The sequence below is a fragment of the Chelonoidis abingdonii genome, chromosome 6 (assembly GCF_003597395.2).
Source record: "Chelonoidis abingdonii isolate Lonesome George chromosome 6, CheloAbing_2.0, whole genome shotgun sequence".
NCBI classification, from domain to species: Eukaryota; Metazoa; Chordata; order Testudines; family Testudinidae; genus Chelonoidis; species Chelonoidis abingdonii.
In genome coordinates this window covers 122,882,245-122,905,901 of record NC_133774.1, presented here as the reverse complement: position 1 = coordinate 122,905,901, position 23,657 = coordinate 122,882,245, and the positions used below count along the sequence as shown (strand labels likewise).

At 45.0% G+C, this 23,657-nt stretch overlaps 3 protein-coding genes across 3 annotated transcripts in view; 2 read left to right on the top strand and 1 right to left on the bottom strand.

Moving 5' to 3' along the window:
* The window catches only part of SHOC1 (shortage in chiasmata 1), a 113,108-nt gene extending 112,561 nt beyond the window's left edge, over positions 1 to 547 (top strand). The window contains exon 26 of the mRNA XM_075067504.1: positions 447 to 547. Within this exon, the coding sequence (XP_074923605.1) occupies positions 447 to 547 (101 nt within the window). The remainder of the gene's footprint in view (positions 1 to 446) is intronic.
* A 6,428-nt stretch (positions 548 to 6,975) lies between these two features.
* GNG10 (G protein subunit gamma 10) lies at positions 6,976 to 16,776 on the bottom strand. The gene is made up of 3 exons (XM_032778151.2): positions 16,599 to 16,776; positions 10,870 to 11,001; positions 6,976 to 8,240 (listed from the first exon to the last, which is right to left on the bottom strand). Exons 1-2 carry the CDS (start codon positions 16,677 to 16,679, stop codon positions 10,876 to 10,878), a joined length of 207 nt encoding a protein of 68 aa, XP_032634042.1. The 5' UTR covers positions 16,680 to 16,776; the 3' UTR covers positions 6,976 to 8,240; positions 10,870 to 10,875.
* A 2,385-nt stretch (positions 16,777 to 19,161) lies between these two features.
* Positions 19,162 to 23,657, top strand: part of DNAJC25 (DnaJ heat shock protein family (Hsp40) member C25) — a 28,573-nt gene continuing 24,077 nt past the window's right edge. Inside the window, 4 exon segments of the mRNA XM_075067503.1 lie at positions 19,162 to 19,174; positions 22,408 to 22,478; positions 22,480 to 22,588; positions 22,591 to 22,763. Of these exon segments, the coding sequence (XP_074923604.1) occupies positions 19,162 to 19,174; positions 22,408 to 22,478; positions 22,480 to 22,588; positions 22,591 to 22,763 (366 nt within the window).

The following is a 23,657-nucleotide window of genomic DNA, read 5'->3' as shown; positions in this document are numbered from 1 at the left end:
CTTTTAAAATTATTTGTAATTTTTAAGTGTAGACATTTTTTACTTACTTGAACATTAACAGTGTGTCCCTGGCGAAAATTTTCTAATTACATATTTATTGGAGAGTCTCAAATGTATTACTCATCTAATATAAAGAAACATTAAAAGCATGCCAAAGTGTTGCAGTCCTTAAGTATATCACAGATTGCTTTTGTAAATTAATTCTCAGTTTAAAGTCACAAGATGTTTGTGCAGCTACTTCTATTAATGGAATTTATTCTAAAAATAGTAATCAGTACAAATCTCAGTCTGGTTACAATCTTGTCATTCTTTGTACAGTAGCACACTTTGAAAAGCTACAGCCTGTTATTACTACTAAGAAAAAGCATTGCCAAGTCAGCACAACTATGGCATTGTTTTATACTTAATCACTCACTTTTTTCTTATTTCCCCACTTTCTTTCATAGGTTTAGGCTTTGCAAAAGTTCCACAGCTCAAAAAAAGGCGACTAACATTTGAAAAAGCTCCTGGAAGAAGTGATGGGCAAACTCGTCTTAAATTCTTTTGAATTAAATGTAGAGTCTTACTACAGACACCTTTTAAATGCATGAAATGTTTCAGGGGAGCCATTTTAAATTATATAATTATTTCTGACCCAATTCTCTGGTCATTTTCATCTATTGAGAAGTTATTGGGTTTAAGTTTTTGCATCTTTATTAAAAGGTTTGGGGTTTGGTTTTTTAAACATTTTACCAAACAAGTTAGTTACTTAAATCTGGAGAATTACTAGGAAAAATGTCTATTCTTAGATGTAAATTAAGATAAATAAAAACATTTCCACTTTCACATACAACCTTTTTATAATTTGTTTCCATATCTCATGAATTAATTTTAAAGAAACATATTGTCCTTTACACACACACAAAAAGGCAAATAAGTGCCTGGAAGCTATACATTTAAACTGTTGGAGCTTCCTTGACCATTTCAGTGCGGGGATCTGGGTTTGCTCATGAGGGTAGGGTGCTGGGCTTTTGAACGTGCAGGAAAAAAGATCCAGAGGCAATTCTGGGCAAATAAGCCTAACTTCTGTACCACGCAAATTGGTTGAAACTATAGAAAAGAACAGAATTGTCAGACCGATAAATGTGCTATACTGGGGAAGAGTCAACTTTTGTAAAATGCCTCAGCCCTTTCTCCCCACTTCCCCTGGCTCTATAAGACAACATGTGGAGAGTGATGCAGTGCAAGAGAATGCTGACAGGTTATCTATCTCTCAGAATTCAGCAGGGAGAGTGCTGATGAAGCCAACCGTGCCCTGGTCCTGCCTCCTTCCAGCCTAGTTACACCCCTACAGTGAGCTTGTCTAGGCATTTTTGCATCAGTGTAAATCAGGGCTTGAAACCAAGGTAATTAACACCAGTATCCTCCCCCACTCCTTTAACACCAGTGCAGAACATCCATACCTGAGAACTAACCCCAGTGTAGCTACAATGCAGTGCAAAAAATTCCTCATGTTGACAAGCGTGGAGTCCCAGCCCTACATTTTCCATGGAATTATAAGGGAGAAGCTCTTCTCATGGCTGTTTGTTACTCTAAGCAGAAATACTTCCCCATTAGTGCCTCTGTTTCAGAATCACTGGAATGGAGCATCAGGTCATACGTTTGTGTTTTAAAAGTAAGCAAGCTGCAACCAGGTTTGGAATGATCTACACCATTCCAAGGAAATTTCCCACAAGGCCCCTGAGGCCTCTCAACACTTCAAGTGCAGCCAGTCCAAGGCCTATACAACTCTTTGAGCGGTGGCTACTGCTAGCAGCGCTTACCCCAGATACTGGATGGCAACAAAAATTGCTGTAGCAGCCTCCTGCTGTAACCTTTAGGTTGAAATATTCCCACTTAATATTAAGTTGTTAAAGATGAGGGTGCAATAAAACGTAACTTAGTTTTCAGGGTCGAGCCTCTAAATTGGTCACAGGAAATTTATTTAGTAGAGAACGACTCGGTGAGACTATACATGACACAAGCAAAACTTTATTAAAAATTATGATTAGTTCAGCAAACAGGAATACAATTACTACTTACACAACACTGCAATTACACTGACACTAGATGATGAAATGATGTGTCAATGGGTGATCAATCCACTGACAACAGAGTAAAGTACATCCTGGGATCTAACTATACCCTGTGGATATTAACTGAAATTTTCTTCAGTTTAACAAAACTATTCTTTTTATACCCCATAATACTAATTAATATTAAACTGTCCTTTCCCACAATTACATTTCCACCATTTCTCATTGGCTTTTTACATTACATTATTTAAATTAACATGTGCACCAAAGTCTTTCCCATTCCATCAATATAGACAGCATTTTACTAAAACATTTACAGTTCTCAAAAACACTTTTAAAGCCTTGCTCAAAATAGTTATAACCAAAACATCACAATACCATAACCTTGGCTCATGCCCTTACTAACTCTTACTTTCCCATAACACTCTGTCTCCAACTTATCTTTGACTTTTCTCACACTAGCTACTTCGATTTCCCAGACTCCTCTACACTTAGGCCCAAAACGTAACTTCTACTTAAGTTAGTCTATTTCTTAACCCAAACAACACTATAGGCTACACTGCTCCGCCCACTCCACCAGCCTCCTCTAGTACTTCAGTGTCCTTCTGATCCAGCAAAGCAGCTTAAACATGTCTGTAACTCTAAGCACTGCCTAAATCCTTTTCTGGAGCAGGGTCCTTGTGAGTAGTAAGGATGCTCAGGGGTAGCAACAACCACATGCGCTTCCTTGAAGGTTGGAAAGGACAGGAGGAAAGAGACAGACTCTAGAGCTCATTGAATAGGGAACTCAGCTGAGTTTTTAAATGGACCAAGCAATGGGACTTTCACATTTTCTTCCTGCCCTGCCTAAAACATATTCAGCCTAACTGCCCGCTTTCTCAATTTCATATCACTGCTCCTAGCAATGCCCACTTACATCATATAGGATATACTTCCTCCAATTTGTCTCTAATAAGCACCCCAGCATGAACACGGTATTCCAGGTGCCAGTGGCCTAGAGGCATAGAAAGGGGCACTGTTATTACTGCTTCTACACATTTGCACTGGCCGTTCTTCTGCTATATCACATTACAAATTCATGTATTTGTATTGCAGTTGTGCCTGTTAACAAACAGAACACAGCCTCATTGTGCTAGGCACTGCACAGGGTTGAGTCCCTGTCCCAAGGAGCTTATCATCTAAGCAGATAAGTCAGCCAAAGAATAAGGTAAAGGGATATACAAGCAGATGACCTGATCCGAAGTCCATTGCAGTCAAATGGGGCTTTCCAGGCCCAGACTGTGATTGTTTACAAACATATTAGTGCCATGATCATTCTTAGAGGGGGAACATGTGCCTGTTTAATATTAGTGTCACAAATCATTTCTTGCATTACTTGTGTTCCAAGGTTCTCCATCATAAATTCTCTTCCCCAGACTAACATTAACTTACAAGTTTCTCTACTTTTGTACTGTTCTATTTTTTCTGTCCAGGTTTCTAATATCTTTAGATCAGATTCTATTGTTTCCTCTAGTGTTTCCAGAAAGTCCCATTTTCATATTACCAACAAGTTATATTTACATTTTTACTCCCTTTTCTAGATATTAATGAAGAGATCAAAGCAGATCTGGCGCAGCACAGATGCCTGTGGGTAAAACATTAGACACCTTTTCCTAATCCAGTACATCTTATTTTGTTTTTAGTCCCTCAGTCATTTTGCAGCAAGGTTGAAATGTTCTACCTATCAACATGGGGCAGCACAATCCTCCAAAAGTCTAGGCTCAGAAGTGTGGGATAGGCTCACACTGGAGGCTTGAAACTCAAGAGTCAGAATCCTGGAAGTCCAGCGCAGAATATAAGGTAAGTAATTTTCCCTTTTTCCTACTGCTGCATGCCCCACTATGCCAGGTCTTCCACTTGTCAGTCTTTTACACTAAGGACACTCTGGAACAAAGACTGCTTTTATTTTTGTGGACTTTTTAGCGCTCAGCCTAATGTCACTGCTAAACAAATAGTAAAGAAATTGTAACATCAGATGTACCCTCAAGTGCTATACAAGGAAGAAGGAATACAGAGGTCCCTGTCTCGAGGAATTACAAATCTAAGTGGATTATGAAATTATGAAAGGAAGATAGACAAAAAAAAGCAAGTGATTAAGCTGTGAAATTTACAGACATCTTATTACTTTTCTTGTCAAGGCTACTCCCAGTTTTCATTTTGGAAAGAATCATCAAAATGTAAACCAACTGCCAACAATGACAGCTTTTCCTTAAAAAAGTTATCCTGAGTCCTTGACAGCCACTGAGATCCTTCAGCACCCACCGGTATCACTCTCCTAATATTTTGAGTGCCAGTGCTGGAGAATCCACCAGGAGCCAATTTTTAAATCAAGGTTGGTTCTCTAAAAAAATCTGTTCCAGTTCAAACAGGAATTATCCAGAGGGAAGTTCTCTGCCCTGCGTTCTACAGGAAGCCTGTAGAATACAGACCTTTCTGGCCTCAGAATACATTTGGGTGAGGAGAGGTTTCTAGCAGAGGCACTAGCTGACATTGTTGTCTCCAGCACAAGACGACGAAGAGACCTGGCCCCCATTCTTCATCTGAAAAGTTGACCTCTGTGAGCACTTGGTGATTAAAACAGCTATAATGCTGGAGAGACATATGGATCAGGCTGTGGGATGTAATTCCCTTCTGCAGGAATGAGTGTAGCAATATATGGTTTGCAGAGGAATGTGTTTCAGCTCCAGAACATAGAGCTTGTTTTGTGGCCTCTAGTTTTGAGTATTTAATTTTTCAGACCCTAAAATATTTAAAGTTTAATGTAATAACTGGGGGTGAGGAACAGATGTCGCAGGATGCTTATACTTGCAATTAAAAATCATCTTGACCTTAAGCTTTCACCGAGTGCATATTCTGTATCTGAGCAAAATAAATAGATCACCAGAGACAGCAGTTTTGTTTTCAAAAGGAAAATGGGATCCTGGCTCTAAAGCAAGAATTCCTAGAAGTAAATATGCTGAATGATTTCCCCTTGCAGAAGTCCTGCCACAACAGTGACAATGCTACCAGCAGCTTTTAACTTAAAGTAGGATCCGAAATTGTTGTCATGCAAGTTGCCTGGAAAGGAGGGTTTAGAAAAGAGCTTTCATATGTAACATTCAAAATCATTATCTTCTGTAGAACTGCAAACAAACCACCCTCCCCCCTACTTTACCCAGAATAGGAGGTGGATTTAAATAGACATTGCAGTCCATTCGCTATTTCTAGCCATTTTTGTGGTCACTTGACCACACCACTCTCTTTCTATTTGCATCATAGATTTGGTAGTGTTTTTGAAAACTCTCCCCCAAACTCCTAAGCTCAGGAATATGTTGCTTCAGTGTAAGACTACAGCTCTGCAAAAAACTGTCGTAGATAACCACGGGGAAGAAAAAAATACAGCTTCTACTCCCTAGCCTTTGTCTGTCTTTCACACATACAAAACTTTAATGTGACCATACAAGAAAAGTTAGATAGAACAGAACATTAACAGAGAGCCTACAGTGGGTAACTTTAAAAACAGATACAGGGATACACTGCCTTCAGCAGGCTAGATGTGAAGGGAACGTAACTTGCTGTCTGTATTCCTTTTATGCTGGTTCAGAAAAAGGGGAATTACAAAGCTAGCTGCTGCAACATCTTAAATAAAAAAGAAAAACCTCAACATCCAGTGTTAAACTATTAGTCTTTGGCTCTTTCTCTCCCCCGTCTCCCCCCACTTACAAAGGCCCACACAGAGGCGTATTAAAAAAAAAACGACTTTCCCCATTCATTTAATAGTAAGAAATATTAAATGCTTTTAGCTTCTAAAAAAGATGCATTTTTTTAAAAAATCCCAGAATGTTAATACAGAATTCACTAGTGATTTTTTGGGCAACCCATGCTGTCCAACTCAACCTTTATGACTCTGTCCCTATTTCTCTCCCACTCATGCAGAAAACACCTACCTCCAGGCACCACACTGCACCTTTTTGTCTGAGCCCATCACCTTGCAGCCAGCACCACCAACCCTCAACCAAGTCGAATGGTCACAGTTAAATGATAGACCCAAGTTATTGGTAATTTGCTTACTTCCCAGGTGAAATACACCTGAGAACTGGCAAATTCCCTATCTTTCTACAGGCTATTGAGTTGTATCATACAAAAGGGAGGCACTGATAAGGAAGGATGATCTTGGGATGGACTTGCTCCGTCACAAGCTCCCTAAATTTGGGCAAGTCATTTTTTCCCTCTGGGCCTCGGATATTCGTGTGAACAATGGGGATTGCAGTATTTCCCTGTATTGCAGCAGCATTGTGAGGTGCAGACTAATAACTGTGAGATGTTCAGGTGATCTAAAATAGATAAGAACAGAAAGGAGCAAGGTGGCTGGGAGTGGAAAGACGTATGCCTAGAAAGGGCATAAATTCTTTCCTGTGGAAGGAGGCAGAGTTCACATTAGCAGGGCATATATATAGGCACTAAACTAGTACGCTCCTTCTCTGTGCCTCATCAGAATGAAGGTATTTGTGAAAGATTCAAGGTGAGATTTTCCAAGCTGCCTATGGGATTTGGATGCCCAGTTCCCAGTGACATTAATTGGAAATGAATGTTCAAATCCCTGAGTCCCCTTTGAAAATCTCACTCTAAGGAATCATACGCACTTTTCATATGAAATGCTCTGTACACATTTCTTCCTATAAGTTGGGTTTTGATGCCTTCCCTTATTCACACAAAGAAGTTAAACATCTATAACTACTGCTTTTCTATTAACAGGAGACAAACTTTTCTGGATTCCTGCAGTAACCTATACAGCCCTAAATGCCATGTAATTCATGAGCCCTCCTTCCTATGTCTAAATCAGAAAATCCTCCTATGAACAAACAATAAAATAATCCTTATAATAAAACAAAGGTCAAAGGCAGTAGGGAAAGAAATTTTATTTCCAAGCTTCTAAAAGATTAATACAAACACTGGAGAGTAAACAAAATGAAAAACTATTAAAAAAATAAGCAGTGTCTTGTAAAAGTGCTCTGTAAAAAACCAAAGGCACACAACCAACAACATTACACAACTCATTAAGCCTCTATGAGTGTATATTTCAACCCTTGATAATTCTGTGTGTGAACACATTTTGCATTCATGTTTTTCTAGTGTTCTGTGAATATTGTTAATCAGATTTTAAACATGTTAAGAAAATTCCAACAAAGCAATATCTTGAGAAGCACAAATAAGAAAGAGAGTAAACAAGTTGGACATTCTGTAGTGAATGTGTCATAAGAATCAAATCTGTGCTACATACTGTCAGGCAATTTCTATAAAAGACATCACATACTGATTTAAAGGCAGCTGCAAAGCAGTCTGAGTTAGCTCCCAAGTCTTAAAAATTTAAAAACAAAACAAAAAACCTTTCCATTTGGCAACACTGTTCTCTTATTAAAACTGGGTTCTTGTGTATTTTAACATGCACTCAGTGGGTGTCTATTTAGAAAATGTAAATCCCAAGTGTGGGTGAGAGGAAGAAGCAATTTAAATGTGTAGAAAAATCCTTAATCCAGGCATTACAATTATTAAGAGGGGAAAAACGTATCTGGTAAAATTAAAATATTTTTTCCTTTCTAAAATGTAAACAACCTCGTAATTAAATAACCTTGGGCTGGTCTATACTACGGGGGAAAAATCGATCTTAGATACGCAACTTCAGTTATGTGAATAACGCAGCTGAAGTCAAAGTATCTAAAATCGAATTACTCACCATCCTCACGGCGCGGGATTGATGTCCGCGGCTCTCTCTGTCGATTCTGCAACTCCGTTCGGGTTGGTGGAGTTCCGGAATCGATATAAGCGTGTTCAGGGATCGATATATCGCGTCTCATCTAGACATGATATATCGATCCCCGAGCAATCGATTGCTACCCACCGATACGGCGGGTAGTGAAGACGTAGCCCTTGTGTAGTAACTATGGAAACAATGTTAACTCAGTTATGAAGAGTGCTTTCTTGTATAAAATACTTTACACATATTAGCAAAAAATCTAGTCAACTACCAATACACCAGAACAGATTGATAAATATCTAGGAGATTGTTTTGTCCACAGGAAAAGTAGGGCACAGAGATAGTGTTTTCTTGAGAAGGAAAGGCAGCTGTTATTCATTTCATGCTTGAAGAGAACTCTCCACCGACGTTCCCTACAAAAGGAAAAAGAGTTTTATTAAAGGCTGTCTTTGCCTTTCTTCTTTAATAAAGTCTTCTCACAAGCTGTAACACAGAAGCCTCTTCACTGTGGGTTAGGTTAAACGTGCCATTGATGGATGCTAACTTCCTGGAATTTTGTAAAATTTGTCCCCACCATTTTATCCTCAAAGCAGTAGCAAAAAGCTATGAAATATCGGTCTATTAGCAAAAGAAGAAAAACATAAAACCCAGTACCCATTTATGGACTTCTGGAATGCTTGCAATAAATCATCTACTGGGCTCTTATTCCTCAAACAGGAGAAAAATCCGGCATCTTGACAGGCCAATATAACCATAGGATACTTTATTTCTTAACTCAGGTGGAGTCAAGTCCTAGAAACACATATACACAACTAGAATGGCAGCTTCATAAAAGGAACAGAATATGGAAGAGTCACTGTCATCCTAAATATCACATTTGCCGAGACACCTACGATTACTAAAAGAAAATATTTTTTCTGTTTGTGCATTTGACAGCATTTTGAACCATCAGTTGCACTTTTCCCCCAGTCAATCTTCCCTTTTTCACTCAGCTCCACAGAGGTGGGTTGGCTGAATGGTGAAGGTCGCAGGTTTGAGTCTTGCTCAGTCTCACACTGAAAGGCCACCTCCAGTTCACCCACCTGCAAAACAGTGCCTGATCCATAGGGTTAGAGTAGCCAAAGATGGTCAGAGAGGATGCTGACAACGCTACTCCTTTGTGTACCACTGGCTATGAAACGGACGTGCCTTAACCATGGCAGCCCGATGAGCCATTGGCTGCAGGAGCTTTTACTTTGACACAGCTCCAGAAGAGAAACATTTAAAAAAAAAAAAAGGAAAATGTGATTTTTAAAACCACAAAATTTGGCAGATGGACAAAAATACCAATTAAACTGAATCGATGTCAAGTTGACAGTGTCCTCTAACAAAGAGCAAGTAAATGGGACTCTCATCGTTCCTCCTGTCATGGTAATTTACCCACCCTCCCCATCAGGAGTTATTACCTTATTTGTCACTTTTAAAGAATTATGAGGATTGGCTGCTCCTACATTACGCATGCTGACTGTGCTATGTAAGATTTTTAGGCAAGACCTAGGGGCTTGATCCTGCAAAGAATTACTCATACCCTTGAAGTGCCAGGCCTGTCCTTATGACTACGGATGGGAATAAACACATAGATGAGAACGCCTTTGCAGGACTGGACCCTAATGATTTGTCTACACTCGTTTTTTTTCTTGATTTTCCTCACTGTTACTACCAGCAATGCAGGGAGCACTAGTGTAGACAGCGTTCAGATGGCTGCTGGTGTGTGAACCACATTGCTTGGACTTGCTCAGAGCAAGTCAACAATGACAGTGGTTATCAGTCTACACTAGGCCCTCTGTTGCTGCCGTCTTTCATGGAGCTGCACCAGTTGTAACAATGGTGGGGGAAAGCCTAGTGTAGACACAGCCTAAGTGAACTGCAATACAACATGCAAGTTGAAGTGTTCTAACAAGCAGAGAGTTATTTAAATCAGTGCAAATGCTGCAGCCTCATTTGTTTCTTTCAAGCTGCCTGCAGCCTCTTTTGGGACTGTGTTAGTTAACAAAGACACTAACCAAGAATGCAGTTCCATTTGATGCATTTCAATCATCAAGAGCTGAAGAGAATTAACGGGTGTGAAGTAACAGGAAAAATGGTATGTTTGAAATACGTTGTAAGAAAGATTGCTAATGGCATTGAACATGTTAAATGCTGTGCTTAAGTTAATTAAAAACTGGATGATCTATTACTGGGTCAACAGAATCAACCATGTATGCTTAAGTTTACTGCACAGTCAATCCTTCCTCTAAATTTCCTTCCTTTCCCCAGATAACTGATCTTCTAAAATGGTACCTCAGCATGAATGCAATATCTGCCGGAAATCACTTCTTAGACAATATTCATTTCTAAACCACTGTGAATGTAATGTGAAGGCCATCTGGAGACACAAGCATAGGGAGATGACTCAACTTTGGGGGAAGGGAAACTGGGTACCTTACTGGACATTTTGGGTAGTACGCCGTGCTCCTCTGGAGGGGCAGTTTCCTACTCTCAAGTGGAGGTAGTTGCCTTTTCCCTGGTCACTGCCAATGGAGGAATGGGGATTGAGAACACAGCTGAGTAGAAACAATCTACAGTTACAGAGGGAGAAGATAAAAGCTAACTTGGAAGTGTGCCATCAACACCTGTTGCCTTTGATCTCTAAACCCTTCCTAGACTCCACAATGAAGAAGGGTCTTATCTGAAGTGCAGAGTATCAAACCGATTACGCACCCAACATCCTGCTGTTGCTGAAGACTCATTTTTAAAATAGCTACAGACACCGTATCTGCCAACAAGCAAAAAAAGAGAGGAGGGACATCCGGAGGGAGAAACATGTTTTAACTCTAGTGCCCAGAGGGCCTAGGAATCCATTTGGAGGGCTAGGGTAGAAAAAAAGTAAGCACTTTGCTACAGAAGAGGTATTGTTGGTATGTATGTATGTAAGAGACAAAAAGAAAACCCAATGGAAACTGGTCATTTCTAGCGCTTGGGGTTTACAGCAGATAGCATATACGACTTCTGTTGCTACCCTACCTGACTTCAGAGTAAAGCACAGGATCTAGGCTCCCGGAAAGGATTGCTCCCAGCAGGAACACCTATTAGCAGGGCATCTTTGCAGGCGTTCTGCATACAATACTGCTGAAGTTCTGCAGCTGCCTGAGAGACCTGTACAAGGAAAAAGAAACACTCTCATACACAGGGGAAACCAATTCATTCCCTGGCGTCTAGTAGATGGTTACTAAAAAGAGGAACTATTATCACAGAGTGGGAAAGCAGCCAAGCCAGTTCCCAAAGCAAAAAGTGTTGATTAAAATAACGCAGATTCAAACACACAAAGCTCTGGCAAGACAGATGTAGTGTCAATGAGTATTTGCAATTCTCAGCCACAGCAGCATGTGGAATGTAGGCGTTGGTGCCACGGAATTCAGTTCCACTGTGCCACAGAGCAATTCAAATTTCTTGTGTAGTTTATTACAAAATAGGCACATAGCCAGGGCCACCAACAGCAGTTTCGGGCCCTGGTAAAAAAAAATGTTTTGGGTCCCCCAGCAAGGACGGACCAGATAAACAGGGCCGGGGAAACCGGGCTCTGGGCCCCCTTCTGGACCGCCAGGCCCTGGTAATTTGTACCAGCCTCCCCCAGCACCTAATCAGCCCTGCACATAGCAACGTACACAGTGCTTCCCACCATGGAAAACGTTCCCATCCCAAAGAGCTTACATGCTAAATAAGAGAAGACAAATCAGGCAAGACATAGGATAGCAGCAGGGGCAGAGTGAAGGGCTTAAAATATGAACCTCCCTTAAAAAATGTAATTTAGGTCAAAATTATCAAGATGGGGTGCCTAAAGTTAATCTCCTAGATCTAGATATAGGCACCTGAAGAGGGGTGGCCTGATAGGTCTGAAGCAAGCTCAGGAGACAGAAGGTATTGAGGAGCCTGAGGTAACCATGCTCCCCTCTTAGATAGCAGGCTGGTTAGCATATGCAACTTTTGGAGCTGGACAGAGAGAGATCCAGGAATCAGACAGCAAGGATGCAGACAGCAGTGTGGATCCAGGAAACATTTAAGGATAGGGTATCAGTCTACCAACATGGTAAGATTTTGGTCAGCCAAAGGGCACTACCGGAGAACACTAACTGGAATCTCCAATCACCAAGTGTGTCATCCTCACCTGAAGCCACACACCAGACCTTTTTCTCAGCTCAGGGAATATAGCTCTCCCTCCATGTGCAGCGCCCCAGTGCTCCCAGAAGAGTGGACTGTAGAGGTTTACTTGCTGGACTGGGACAGTGACCCCAACGTCCCCATTGCCATGAATGGACCATCCACAGGGCCATCCTTAGGATTTATGGAGCCCTAGTCAATATTATTAAACTGGTGCCCCATACCTGATGTCAGCCCGGGCTCGCATGTGTATTTTAGATAAGGGTGGTCTTTTGAAGGATTTATTTTAAAAACTATATGTCTGAAGATCCAAGCACTTAAGGCTAAAGATGAATTCTCAGACTGCGCATCTAAATATCTATGCAAGGATTTTTAGAGATGTGATTTTATAATCTTCAGCAACACACTAATGAAATATTTTTACAGCAAATTTTATTACAGTAATGCACAACTGCCTTGGTCAGGAAATTCAGAAACTGACAGTAATACCGGGGTGTTGTCAAAAGTCTGTTAAATGGCTTCATTACCACTTGAATGGCTCTAACAGTTTCAGTGTTGAGCTAATAGGTCTGGCAAGCTGGAGAGTTTTTCACTTTTAAAGTACTAGATCCCCTCCAGAGGAAGATTCACTAGGCTGCGGCAGCCAGCTGTGGTGGGTGCCTGCAGGAAGAGTCAGAACAGGGATAGGAAGAGGCAGGAGGGTGAACACTAAGACCCACAGGTGCCCCAAATTTTTAGATGCCTTACACAGCCACCTATGCTGCATATGCCTAAGGACGGCCCTGACCATCCATCCCTAGGGCCTAGTGAGCTTGCTGCCATTCTCAGAATGTCAGATCCAGCAGCATTCCCAAGCGCACGGTGTGGCTTTTCTCTGCCCTTTTACTCAGTTCCCTTTTTGGGGTCTGTTCTATTCATTGCCAGCCACCACCCCCTACAATATTAATTTTTCTGAGTATCTCGTCCCACCACGCTGTTTTCAGAGCCTCAGAAATGCTTGAGGCAGCCTCACCCAAGAGGCAGTGGTAGAAGAGACTGTGCATCTCAGCAGAAGTAGACTGACTGACTGCCATTCTCCCTGACCAGGGAGCCTCCCCTTCTGGAATGCCTGAAGGGTTTCTTATTCTTTCTTGGTCCCTTTCTGGGACTGGATTCATCATTTCCAAACCACACCATTCCCTGGACCACAGCACCAGTCGCTACTGAGAATCCTGAAAACTGGACCCTTTCCTGTTGTGTGACCCTGCACCCAAAGAGCTCATTGGTGTATCTGAGTGCCAGATGCCAATACCAAAGTGCAGAAGATAAGGGCAGGGCTACACAATGCTCTGCTATGGAGTAATTAGCAGAGTGTGTCCTGGATATGCCATATTGTACGGTGCTCAGCACCACTCTGCAGCCCTCTTGTGCCTAGCTTTGCTGACACGGGCAAACTTTGCAGCCAGCCGATGAGCAAGGAGCCATATGTATCCTACTGCTGTTGATAACTATGTCTGAAGGAGGTGCACACCTTGCAGGCGGCAGCTGTGCAGTAGCAGTCTATGTGACACAGGTTAGAACTGTGCAGTAGCAGGGCCATCTGTCATTATTGTTTGTGCGCGCTCCATGCAAGCCAAATGTACGTTTTCCCCCTCACTCCCTAATCTATCATATTTCAGCATATGGCAATAAGTGCGCTCAGCCCAGCAACCCCCCTTTGTGCATGATGTAGGTATCACTTTCAGACCAGGCTCCTCCTTTGGGAGAGTCTTGCTCCCTGGGCACTCATCTGGAGAGAAGGGCAAAAATCCTACCAGAGCGTGCAATCGTGAGGGTGGATTTCCCTCTGATAATTCATCACATACTCTGAACAGCCAAAAGAGAGCTCTCTTTTCCCCCAACACAGCATCCACCTCAGCATCTTTTAAAATCCACCTGCATGTTGTTTCATCATTATATTCTATTCCTTGCTGTTTTCTCCTTTTATGTCTATTTTACTGGTCTGTGATCAAATTATCCTGCTAAGAGAAATTTTTTTTAATCTGAATTTTTTTTAAAAAAAGTCCAACAAATAAAACCAGAGAGCCCAATAAACAAACCAAACATCCTTCCAACAAAGAACAAGAGTGGAAATTTCTGCCTGACTGGTGAATGTTATCAAGAGTTGAAAACAGAACCTTGGAATGGAAATGATTAGGCACCCTCAACTGTAATAGACAATACACACTGCTACAATACAGAAGAACTGTGCACATTTGTACTACTGACCAGGCTATTCGTTGCAGATTCCCAAATGTAATGAATGAACATGCAAGCAAACAAATGAGAAACTATAATCCCTGTTACCGAATCAGTCATTTTAACTAATATTGCTTAGTTTTAATTACCTATGAGCCTTCTTGGTTCTATTAGTAAATGTACTGGAGAGAATGGTGCGTTGATGTTAAAATACCGTCTTACTTTCATCATTTACTTGTACAGGTCAGGGAGTTATGCACTTGCCACTTTCACTGCGAAGCAGATGACCACAAATTGAGAAACAGCTCAGACTAGATTTTTTTAGTTATAAAATAGATGCCTAAATGGCCACTGTTTAAAGTACTGGAGCTGTATTCAAATCTGATTTCAAGATAAGCCTGTGTTTTATTGAACTGGGCAGAGTAAGGCTGTGTGCACACTTGGGGTGATGAGAGAGGAGGAAAATACTGAATGCAAATTAATTTTACTTTATTGTTTTACAGCCTGAAACAGGGTTGGACTTTGCACATAGCTAGAAAGAGTTCCTTTATCAAAGCAACTGTGGAACATGGAATTCTAAAATGATCACCAGCTATAAAACAAGGCTTTTTGTTGGCAGGATTTTATAAAAGAAATAATGATAAAAACAAACATACACACATCTAGGAACTGGCAGGCATCATTACAGCCTCTCTATTCAAGTCTAATTGGAAGTGGGTGAGATCAGCAGATTTAAGGTCTAAAGGTTATCATGTTTGTGGATCAGCAAAAACAATTAATGAGGTTCTGCTATATTATTCATTATAGCCTTTTTTCCTGGGAAATGCTCTCCTGCCACACTGATGAGTTGGATTGGCAGGCACCCCACATGCTGCATCCAAGGCTCAGAGCCAGTCCCCAAAAGTACATCATTCAGTCACTCTCTCCCAGTCCTTTATCAAAATACCTCAAACTGAAGACAAGTAACACCCCCTGCCCCATGGAGATAAACACAGGTTAGCCGGCAGGGACTGCTTAAGCATCTCTCCTCCCCATAGCCTTCTCCATGTTTGCTTTTCCCACCAGCCTGAGGCTGGGCCAAGTCCTTGCTTACTTCTGTCCTACGGAGCTAGCTCAGGAAGGGGCAGCTCATTGTATTTAACACCAAACCGTACAGAACAACAGAAAATAAGCCAATGTTAAAAAACGCAATCAACTAATGGCCTTTTCCCCTTGCAAACCACCACAGATCTGGGGGGCTACTCAGCCATTGTTTGATGAGACTTCCATACCAGCTGTATGCTACATTCTCCTCCTAACATAAACAGAAGCCACCACAGCTGAAGGTAGTTCCCTAGATGCCAGATCAGCAGACCCCCACCTAGGTATCAAGTTGTGCCCAGAACCACCAGCCCGCCCGACAGCCTTGTTGAACCTACAGTCAGGGGCGGCTCCAGGCACCAGCACGCCAAGCACATGCCTGGGGCAGCAAGCCACGGAGGGCGCTCTGCCAGTTGCCCCGAGGGTGACAGGCAGGTTGCCTTCGGCAGCATGCCTGCGGAGGGTCCGCTGGTCCTGTGGCTTCGGCAGACCTCTCGCACGTGTGCCGCTGAATCCGTGGGATCGGGGACCTCCAGCAGGCAAGCTGTCGAAGGCAGCCTGCCTGCCATGCTTGGGGCAACAAAATACCTAGAGCCGCTCGTGCCTACAATCGCTGTAAGACGACCCTTTTTTGACCCAGCCAGGTAACGAAAGCCTGGTCACAGAACTCCAGCCTTGTCCCAACCTACTGATCCTTGCAATGCAGCCAGGCTGGAGAGCACTGATCTCCCCATGCCCAGGTCAGCTGAACAGAGCAGCAGCTCAGTTTGTGCTGCCCAACACAGACAAGCCATTTTCAGAACAGGATGGAACCGAACCATCGCCCTAGACCAACAGCATCCCTGGGTTCCAAGCCCTCACAGCTGCTTCCATCAGTGGCTCCCCCCACCCCCATCTCTGCAGATTTAGTAGTCAAAGCCCTTTCCTCTCCTCTGGGTGCATGGGCTGCTGCTGTCGGAGACTGGCACAGGGTAACCAGGTAGCAAGTGTGAAAAATCAGGACACTTTTTTCTAGGGGGAGGTAGGGTACAGTTTCTTAGGTAAGCCAAATTCTCTACGGTGGGGACAGCTGGTCACCCTAGACTGGGTGGTCGGAGCTAGTAGACCCCCACCCACACGCTCCCCCCACACACACACACACTCTTGACCCCAACCACAGCCACACTGCTCGCCCACTTTTCTTGCCACTGGCCTCCGACTTCGCAGCGGGCCACCAGAGCCGAGCCCAGCCCAGCCCAGCCCAGCCCTCCTCACCCGGCCCCTTTGGAGGCCAGCATCGCCCTGCCTGGGGCTCTCACCTTGATCCTCTCCACCCCCGCCTCCAGCTTGAGCTGCTCCACCAGCCGCTGCATGCTGCTCAGGCTGGCGTTGGAAGACATGCTGGCGGCGAGCTCGACAGCCCCGAGAGACGCGGGGCAGCAGGAACTGAGCTCAGAGGGGGAGGAGGCGGCCCCGCCACGGGCTCGCAAGGAGCAGGCGCTGCCCAGAGCACCATCTAGAGGCCACCGAGCCAGCCGCGATGTGGCGGAGGACCCGATCCTGCGGAGCCACGCGTGCCCTTGCTCATGCGTGGCAACCCGCGGCGCTACGCTACGCCTGGCCCCGGGGCGTCACCGCTCGCCAAGCAGTTCGGATTGTAACTACCCCGGAAGGTTTTGTGGGTGTGCAACGTTATCAAGCTGCGGGCCCTTAGGAGGGTCGGCAGCCGGCTTGCGAAGTTATTACACGGATTAATATTGCATTGCTTGGGCAGCCCGCTTTCTGTGCTGCAGCCGAACCGCCTCCTGTCTTCCAAAGGTCCGAGCTTCTGCTCAGAGTTAAATGCTGGCTGCTCTTGAGGAAGGAAAACAAAATCTTTCTTAATTAAGCAATGCCCAGAAAATGGGAGGCTCCTCTTTGTTCTAGCTGCCTGTAAACGCAGGACAGTGGCCCTGCCTTAAATGGGTTTATCGGAAGAACAATGTAGCAGTGGCTTGTTAGAAGTGTTGTAGGATTCCTTCTGCATTCACGTGGCGCGGTTGCATTGGGATGTTTTCATTAATATGAGTGTAAAAAACATTCTCCTTATTTGCTATGTACCGATAGTGTTCATGGAACTGTTTGAAATAAAATCGGGAAAACGGTCCCTGGCCTGAAGATCTTACAGCTTCAATCCTTAGGCCTGTAAAGGGATCCAGCCATACATGTGAGTAGTTGCCATTGATTGAAAGCCGGTTAAATAGGAGTCTTGGAGTTAGCTTCAGGGTTCTGGTTTAGACCTTTTTTTTGACTGTGTAGAACTAAACTCACAGGTTTGATCACATGGATCTTTTCAGGATCTGGGCTTAAGTACATTTGGTGTAGAACAGTTGTACTGCAACCATTAGAATTAGCTAAATTCTCCAGACAACAGATAAACAAAAATATAAACATTGGCCCTACTTAGTGACCAAACCTGCAAAGTCTTTAGATTAATAAACATAAAAAAAAAACCTAGCCACACAGCAGTTACAAATTGTCACCTACAAGTAGAACTTATAGATTCATAGACTTTAAGGTCAGAAGGGACCATTATGATCATCTAGTCTGACCTCCTGCACAACACAGGCCACAGAATCTCACCCACCCACTTCTATAACAAACCCTTAACCTATGTCTGAATTATCGAAGTCGTCAAATTGTGGTTTGAAGACCTCAAGCTACAGAGAATCCTTCAGCAAGTGACCCGTGCCCCATGCTGCAGAGGAAGGTGAAAAACCTCCAGGGCCTCTGCCAATCTGCCCAAGGAAAATTCCTTCCCGACCCCAAATATGGCGATCAGTTAAACCCTGAGCATGTGGGCAAGACTCACCAGCGAGCACCCAGGAAAGAATTCTTTGTAGTAACTCAGATCCCACCCCATCTGACATCCCTTCTTGCAGGTACTAGTGCTCAAAAGTTACAAACTATCCCAATATATTGAAGAAAAATCAAACCATGGAAGGGCATCTAATTCTGCACTACTACCCATTTTTAGGCTTGGATCTACATGCATAGACGCCACTGTCTGTACAGAACCCCTTTGAAGTCAAGTGAAAGGGTCTGTCTACACTAATCCAAATGCAGGAGCAGAGACTTAGGGCTGGTCTATACTAGAAAGTGAGACCAGGTTAACTACATTGCTCCGCACAGAGAAATGTCACTCCCTGTATAATGTCATTAAGTCAAACTAAACTCTGATGCAGTGGAGACACCACTAGGGCAATAGAAGAATTCTTCCATCAAAGGAGTTACCACCTCTCGCAGAGGTGGATTTACCACAGTGACAGAAAAAACCCTTCTATTGCTGTGATGAGTGTCTACACTACAGCGGCACAGCTGCAGGTGTGCTGCTGTTGTGTTTCTAGTACAGAGCTAGCCGAAAGCCTGGACTACAATATACCGTTTTGTTGGCAAAAAAGGCAACTTTTGGTGACAAAACAGTGGATGTGTACACACTATAATGCTACTTTTGTCACCAAAACTCTATTGTTTTGCCAACAAAATAAAACCTCCTTGATGGGAGGCATAGAGCTTTTTGCAGCAAAGTTAAAGTGACAAAGTGTCAGTGTAGACGCTGCCATTTCGCTATGTTGCCATAATTGACCTTCCCTAGTATCCCACAATGTCCACCGTGACTGTTCTGCTCACTGCTTTGAACTTTACTGCACTACATACAGCTATGCAAACATGCGCCCCTCCCCTTTCAAAGCTCCAGGAAATTCTGACAGCTGAGCATGTGGTCGCAAAACAGCAAATCATTAACCTGAAATCTTGCTCCCCCTGGGCAAAAGGAGCAGCAGGCAGGCTGCTGCTGAGGGGGCAGAAGGACTGCTGTTCTGTGGAAAACCAGGGAGGGAGGCGATGGCTGATGGAGGTAGGGTGACCAGATGTCCTGATTTTATAGGGACGGTCATATTTTGGGGTCTTTTTCTTATATAGGCTCCTATTACCCCTCACACCCTGTCCTAATTTTTCACATTTGCTGTCTGGTCACCCTAGATGGAGGGGGTGTCCCCCACCTCAGGACTGGTTGCTTCTGGCCTCTGTCTGAACTGAAAGAGACAGCATGCTGCCAACACACTCACTCTTCCCCAAGACACACACACTGTCTCTCTCACATACACACTCCCTCAACACACACTAGTCTTTGTCTCACCCCCCCCCCCCATACACACTCCCTGTCACAAACTCTCGCCCCTCACCCTTCAGGTGAAAAGCAGCTGGCAACCTAGTAGGATGCCCATGGAAGATGGGATTGAGAAACCTGCATCATGTGATGCTGTATCTGCCCCATGAGGCATTGCAAACCCTCCCAAAGCACCCTGCTGCTAGTTGCACAGTGGGATAGCTACCCACAGTTTACTGCTCTCTGTGTCAATGCAAGAACTGCTAGTGTGGATGTGCTCTTCTGACACAAGGAGCGTAGTGTGGACAGGCAACAGCAGTTTAAATAAAGCGATTTAATTAAAGTGACACAACTTTTGTCAACAAAACTCTGTAGTGTAGACTTAGCCTAAGGTTGTCTGCTCTTTAGGCCAATGATTGTTTTCCTCTGCATTTGGAAAGCACCTTGCACAATAACCATCTTGCTAACTCTTAGACTATGTCTACACTACCCCTCGGATCAACACTCCAGGGATCAATGCACCAGGGTTGATTTAGTGGATCTAGTGAAGACCTGCCAAATTGACCACAGATCACTCTCCAGTCACCCTGGTTCTCTACCCCGAACGAGAAGTGTACAGTAACTCCTCACTTAAAGTCGTTCCGGTTAATGTTTCATTGTTGCTGATCAATTAGGGAACATGCTCTTTTAAAGTTGTGCAACGCTCCCTTCTAACATCATTTGGCAGCCACCTGCTTTGTCTCCTGCTTGCAGGAAGAGCAGCCTCTTGCACCTAGCTGGTGGGGGAACCAGGGTGGACCAGCAGCCCACCTATCATCTCCCCGCTTCCCAAAGTTCCCTGTGCAGCAGCCGCCCAGCAGGCTATCAGTTGCAGCTGTCCCTCTCCTCACTGCCATGTGCTGCTCCTGCCCTCTGCCTTGGAGCTCTTCCCCAAGACGCCTACTTGCTGTGCGGTGGGTGGGGAGGGAACAAAGAGTGAGGCTAATGTCAGGGTGTCTCCTCGCCCTGCTCCTGCACCTCACTTACCCCATCTTCCATAGAGCAGGGGGGACACACCAGGGCTCAGGACGGAGGGAGCTTGCAACAGCTGCGGGTCTCAGCAAGCTGATCTAATTAACAAGGCAGTGTACTTAAAGGGGAAATGCACATATCTCCCTTCATTCTTGCTGCCTTGTAGAGTGAGAGAGTTGACCCTTGAGGGCTCAGCCAATTGCTAGTTTGTCATTTAGCAGTAAGGGAAATATCCCACCCTCTGACTCCTAAACCTCAACCAAGCTTCACAATCGTAATCACTGTGTACCAGTATTAAAGTGTTTCTTTAGAACTTATACTGTGTGTATGTATACATACATAATATAGTCTTTTGTCTAGTGAAAAAAAATTCCCTGGAATCTAACCCCCTCATTTAAATTAATTCTTATGGGGAAATTGGATTCGGTTAACATCGTTTTGCTTAAAGTCACATTTTTCAGGAATATAACTATAACGTTAAGTGAGGAGTTACTGTAAGGTAGGTCAACGGGAGAGTATCTCCTGTCAACCCAGCGCAGTGTGGACCTTGTGGTAAGTCGACCTAAGCTACGTTGACTCCAGCTACGTGAATAACGTAGCTGGAGTTGCGTAGCTTAGGTCAATTTACCGTGGAAGTGTAGACATAGTCTTAGGACTCACCTTCACTGCAGTGTTAGCTGGAGGTATAATTTGAAAGTGGTCCTTACCCTGACTCCTGTCCACACACAAAAATCTCTAGCTTAAGTCAGTGCTTTAAACTCCAGCTAGCAGGCACATCAGGGGTGTGGGTGGAAGCTTGAGTGCCGCCGATAGTCGAGCTAATAATGAAGTAGAAATGGAGCCACTTGGTGCTGCTGATAAGCTCACTCTGTGGAATTTGGGTGTAATTTTGCAGTGTGGCTGTTCTGACTCACACTAACTCTACAGGGCAGATATATCCAGGATGATAGAACCGTTCACCAGTGAAATACCACGTACTGGAAATAATTGAGGTTTGGTGGATGCATTTGGATTTGGGCATAGCTTCTGAAGCTGCTTGTGTACATTTTTCCTATGCTGACTCCTGTGAAGGGGTGTTCCATTTGTCAGAGATTTACTTTCCTTTTACTAGAGAACAGCTGTAAGACACCGTCACTTTAATAAAATTGCCCAGGAGGGTAAACACTCTCCTGTTTTCTTTATTAAGTACCTAATGTCTGTTATATATATCCAATATAAGGGTCTTAAGAAGTATCTGTTCTGCTAAAAACTTTCTTTTCAGGCAATCATGCTGAAAGGGCTCCTATGCTGTAATAAAAACATATGAGTGTACAGAACTACAGCATTGTGGAGAGCTCTCCCCTAGTTCCCAAAAAATTCTCTTTGGCATGGGGCTGCCCATAAATTACATGACAAAGAATCCTGTGGCACCTTGTAGACTAACAGACATATTGGAGCATGAGCTTTTGTGGGTGAATACCCACTTCGTCAGATGCTGTGTGGTACTTAATTTTGTGTGTTTTCTTTCAGTGTTATGAAGTGTTACTAGGGGTGGCCCGCTGGATCTTGCAAGCCACCAAAAAATGTGTTTGTGGGCAGCCCCTTATGATCCTTGAATGGAACCGTGCTTCCTAGTTCCCAGTGGGGTGGAGGAAGAATTTGCCCACTTGGGCACATGGCAGAGGTCAAGGCGTCAGACGGGACGCAGGCGTGTACCTACATATCTAAGCCACGTTGTGATTCCCCTGGCTCCACCCCCTCCCTTGGTTCTGCTTCCAGCGCTCGCTCCTGGCGCCACCTCCCTCTGATAACCCCGCCTACAACCTCCCTTTGTTCCTCCCTACCGCAGGACCCGGCAGCCTTATGGCCACGCCCCTTCCATCAAGCCACGCCCCTTTACTAGCTCCTCTCCTCTAGCCCCGCCACCACGTTAGCTCCTCCCACCTGAGGCTCCGGCCCATGGCCACGTTCGTTGGCTTGGCCCCGCCCAGCGGCAGCGCGTGCGCGTGCGCATGAGCGGCGGCTTCGGGCGGACATGGCGGCAGCGCTGTGTGGCGGTGCGGCGGGGCCGGTGCTGGTGGTGGCATGCTGGCGGCCGGGCGCTGGCCCGCAGCCCGGCCCGGGCCCTGATCGAGGGCGGCTGTACTGCGGGCCGGCAGGTGTGCTACGACGTGCTGGGGTGAGCCGGGCCGCGGGCAAGGCCGAGATCGCCCGCGCCTACCGGCAGCTCGCCCGCCAGTACCATCCGGACCGGCACCGCGGGGAGCCGGCCGGGCCCGGCGGGGAGACCCTGCAGACGGCGCACGAGAAGTTCCTGCTCATCGCCACCGCCTACGAGACCCTCAAGGTGAGAGAGCGGGACCGCTGCCCCGGCCGGAGCCGCTCCGGTAAGAGACGCTGCGGGGGGCGAGCGGGGGGCTCGAGCTGAGGGGAGTCCCTGGGGAGAGGGGGCTTCCAGCCAGAGGTCAGGCTGTGGGGGGGTGTCTGGGGAAAGCTGAGGGGGGAGGAGGACTAGCTTGTGGGAGGGGGGGTCGTGGGGGTAGGTGGGGAAAGGGGGTGACACTTGCGGGGGGGCTCCCCGCACTGAGGGAGTAGGGGGCTGGGCTGGGCTGGGGAGAGGAGGACCATAAGAGCACAGGCTGGGGAGCTGCAGGAGATGGAGTGTGTCTCAGGCTGGAGGGGCCCACCCCGGTCAGGGGCCCGGGTGATGCCAGGGGTCGCAGTGAGGTGTATGGGGATGATGACTGGCTGAGGTCTGGCCCAGGTTGGTTGCCACTGGGATCCTGTTCCCATCAGTAGGCCTGTCTGGTCCTGAGGCAATGGCCAGGTATCCAAATCCAACCTCTGCAGTTGGCACTAACTCACATCTTTGTAGGCACCCTCAGCAGAGAGGGGATGAGCCACTGTCCCCTAGCTGTGGTCACAGCAAGTCAGGGCTGAGAAGCTGGTAGGGCAACATTGTGGAAGCAGACAGAGCAGCTGCCCTGTTTTGTGGATAGAACATATGTTCTTGTCTTCTTATAGAAGACTAGGGCTCCACTAGAGTAAATTAATGTAAATGGCTTGGCTGGGAGGAAACATGAGAGAAGTAAGTGTAGCTAAGGTAAAATAGAGGAATCATTTTGTTACTTTAAAAGGGTGATTAAAACTAGCTGTTAGCATGGGGACCACATCACAACTGTGTAAAGTAAAGGTCACTTGCTTCCTAACCCTTTTCAAAACATGCATTTTGCAATTCAGT

What these genes read in the sequence shown, in the direction of transcription:
- GNG10 (XM_032778151.2), bottom strand. Translation starts at nt 16,679, where the DNA reads ATGTCTTCCAACGCCAGCCTGAGCAGCATGCAGCGGCTGGTGGAGCAG. An exon ending in CGGGGGTGGAGAGGATCAAG is followed by an intron (nt 11,002 to 16,598) that starts GTGAGAGCCCCA and finishes TTCCTTGTACAG; the next exon opens with GTCTCTCAGGCAGCTGCAGA.